The sequence below is a fragment of the Papaver somniferum genome, chromosome 6 (assembly GCF_003573695.1).
Source record: "Papaver somniferum cultivar HN1 chromosome 6, ASM357369v1, whole genome shotgun sequence".
NCBI classification, from domain to species: Eukaryota; Viridiplantae; Streptophyta; class Magnoliopsida; order Ranunculales; family Papaveraceae; genus Papaver; species Papaver somniferum.
This window is the reverse complement of record NC_039363.1, coordinates 99,094,958-99,097,085: the sequence shown is the minus strand read 5'-3', so window position 1 is coordinate 99,097,085 and position 2,128 is coordinate 99,094,958. Positions and strand designations below refer to the sequence as shown.

Below are 2,128 nucleotides of genomic sequence, written 5' to 3'. Positions count from 1 at the left end.
ACCCTAAATCAACACAAAAGAATTATGGCTGGTTTTAGGTTTTTTTTTTAGGTTTCCGCACATAGAATGTGTTCTTCAGTAAAAGAAAACCTAATGATGATTTGTTCTCTATAGAAGAAAACCTAGGTTTGTTCCTAGCGTTTCTTTTTTTCTTTTTTTTTTTTTTGTTACTGGGATGATAAATATAAAAAAGCATATCTGTGAGAGGAAAGTTGCTTTTCTTTTCTTTGTATCCATCTCCATGAAGAAAGCATATCCTAGGGTTTATTTTTAGGGTTCGTGTTTTTTTTTTTTATGAGCGAAACAGAAAAGGGTTTGGTATGGGTTTTTTTTGGTTTTATGTTTTGGCCCGAAATTTATGCGAGAATTCCTCTTTTTTCTCTCCTTTGAGGAAAAGTGAAACAGAGCAATTCTGTGAGAGGGTGATGGTCACCGTTCAATATGGAGCCTAAGGAGATTAAGATTTTAAAGGAGTTAGATTAGATGCATGGACGATATTTTTGCTTCTTTTAATTCGTTGGGATCTAGGGACTTCGTTGGAGTAATAAATTGCATGTACTTACCTGGAATATGAGGACATGTAACTTCCTTACGAGTTGATAAAAAATATAAATGTCTTTAATGAAGAAATAAAAAATATACTGTTTTATTTAGTAAAGATTTTTGTATTTAATGCAAAATCGCATACTTTCTTTTTCAGAGACAATATCCATAAAAAACTTAGTCACTAGTCGCTGAGTAATTAACAGACTTCCATTCTCTAGGCTAAAACATTCTTCTACAAATTTATACAACCATGATTTTTTCATCACATACCACATCATCGATTGTTTCTACTCTTTTCTTTATATGTTTGTTCACTACAACATCAATTGCAATAATAGATGTCAAGAATACTAGATATAGTAGTAATGATATCGATGTTGAAGAAATTTGTTCTTTGACTAAAAATCCGAGTTACTGCAGCAGAAGACTAGCAGTTTTCTCGCGGGTAGATCTTTTTGACGCTGCGGTGCTAACAAACAATTGGGCAGAGGTTAATGCGACAGAGATATATAACCAAATAACAGATATGCTACCCAAAGCTACCAATGATCAGAAGGGTCATCTTGAATATTGTCACAGGCTTTATTCCGCTTGCATTCACGATATTATTGCTTCTTTTAATGTGTTGGGATCCAGGGACTTCGTTGGATATAAAAAGCAGACCACTGCATTTCCAAATTATGCAAACCTTTGTGAAGAATCTTTCCAATCACCTCCATCGACACCATCTCTCTTGACGCAGCAGAATAAGGAATTTATTGATTTAGTCGACATTATATTGGTAGTTGCTGATCTTCTTATTCACCAGTAAACAAATATGTTTTCGTATCCTCCTGCCTTCTTATTTTTTCTGGTATCTTTTTAATGTGCAAATCTTGTTGTACTAATAAATAATCAGGAAATCGGATTTCTTAATTAGCAATATGTATCGTTCCTTGTTGATGTCACTTCTATGATCCATATTGCAGCCTATTACATTATATATATACAAGTAGTAGTATCAAAGTTTTAGTGACGGTAATGATTTTATCTGTGAGTTGTACTGGTCATGTCACTACAAGACTAGATTTTTTTACAAAAGGGAATTTTCAAGAGCTACTACGTTAAGACATATATTAACGGGCCAGGATTTTGGCCCAAACCGATTCCACCTTAAGACGGGCTTATTATTATAGAAGAAAATCTTTAATAGCAGCGCTGCTTGGAGTGGTTGTACTCAGCTTCAATCTTGATGCAAGATGTCACAATGAGTAATAGCCAGAAAAGAATTTTTGGGGAAAGAAGCATATCCAGAAAAGCGTCGGCATCGAGTCTTCTCTCATTACTCCAGTTCAACTTTTTTCGGAGGAGTTTTCATACCGAAAAAAACACGACGACGACGACAACAGGGGCAATGGAATCACACTGAGAAATTTAACCTTAATGTTGGTGTTTGAGATGTCCATACCCACTCCGCAATGGAGTTTTTACCAAAGTGCGCATAGTCATGCTATATGCACTAGACTACATGGACCACCAGCTGATTAACAAAAGATAAAAACACCCATAGCCTAACTATTAACCAAGTCTAAAAATTAAAAGC

General features: G+C 34.9%; 1 protein-coding gene across 1 annotated transcript; it reads left to right on the top strand.

The window, feature by feature from the left end:
- The first annotated feature begins 796 nt into the window (after window positions 1-796).
- On the top strand, window positions 797-1,357 carry LOC113291191 (pectinesterase inhibitor-like). Its single transcript, XM_026540753.1, has one exon. The coding sequence runs from the start codon at window positions 797-799 to the stop codon at window positions 1,355-1,357; it is 561 nt and encodes a 186-aa protein (XP_026396538.1).
- Window positions 1,358-2,128: the final 771 nt, after the last annotated feature.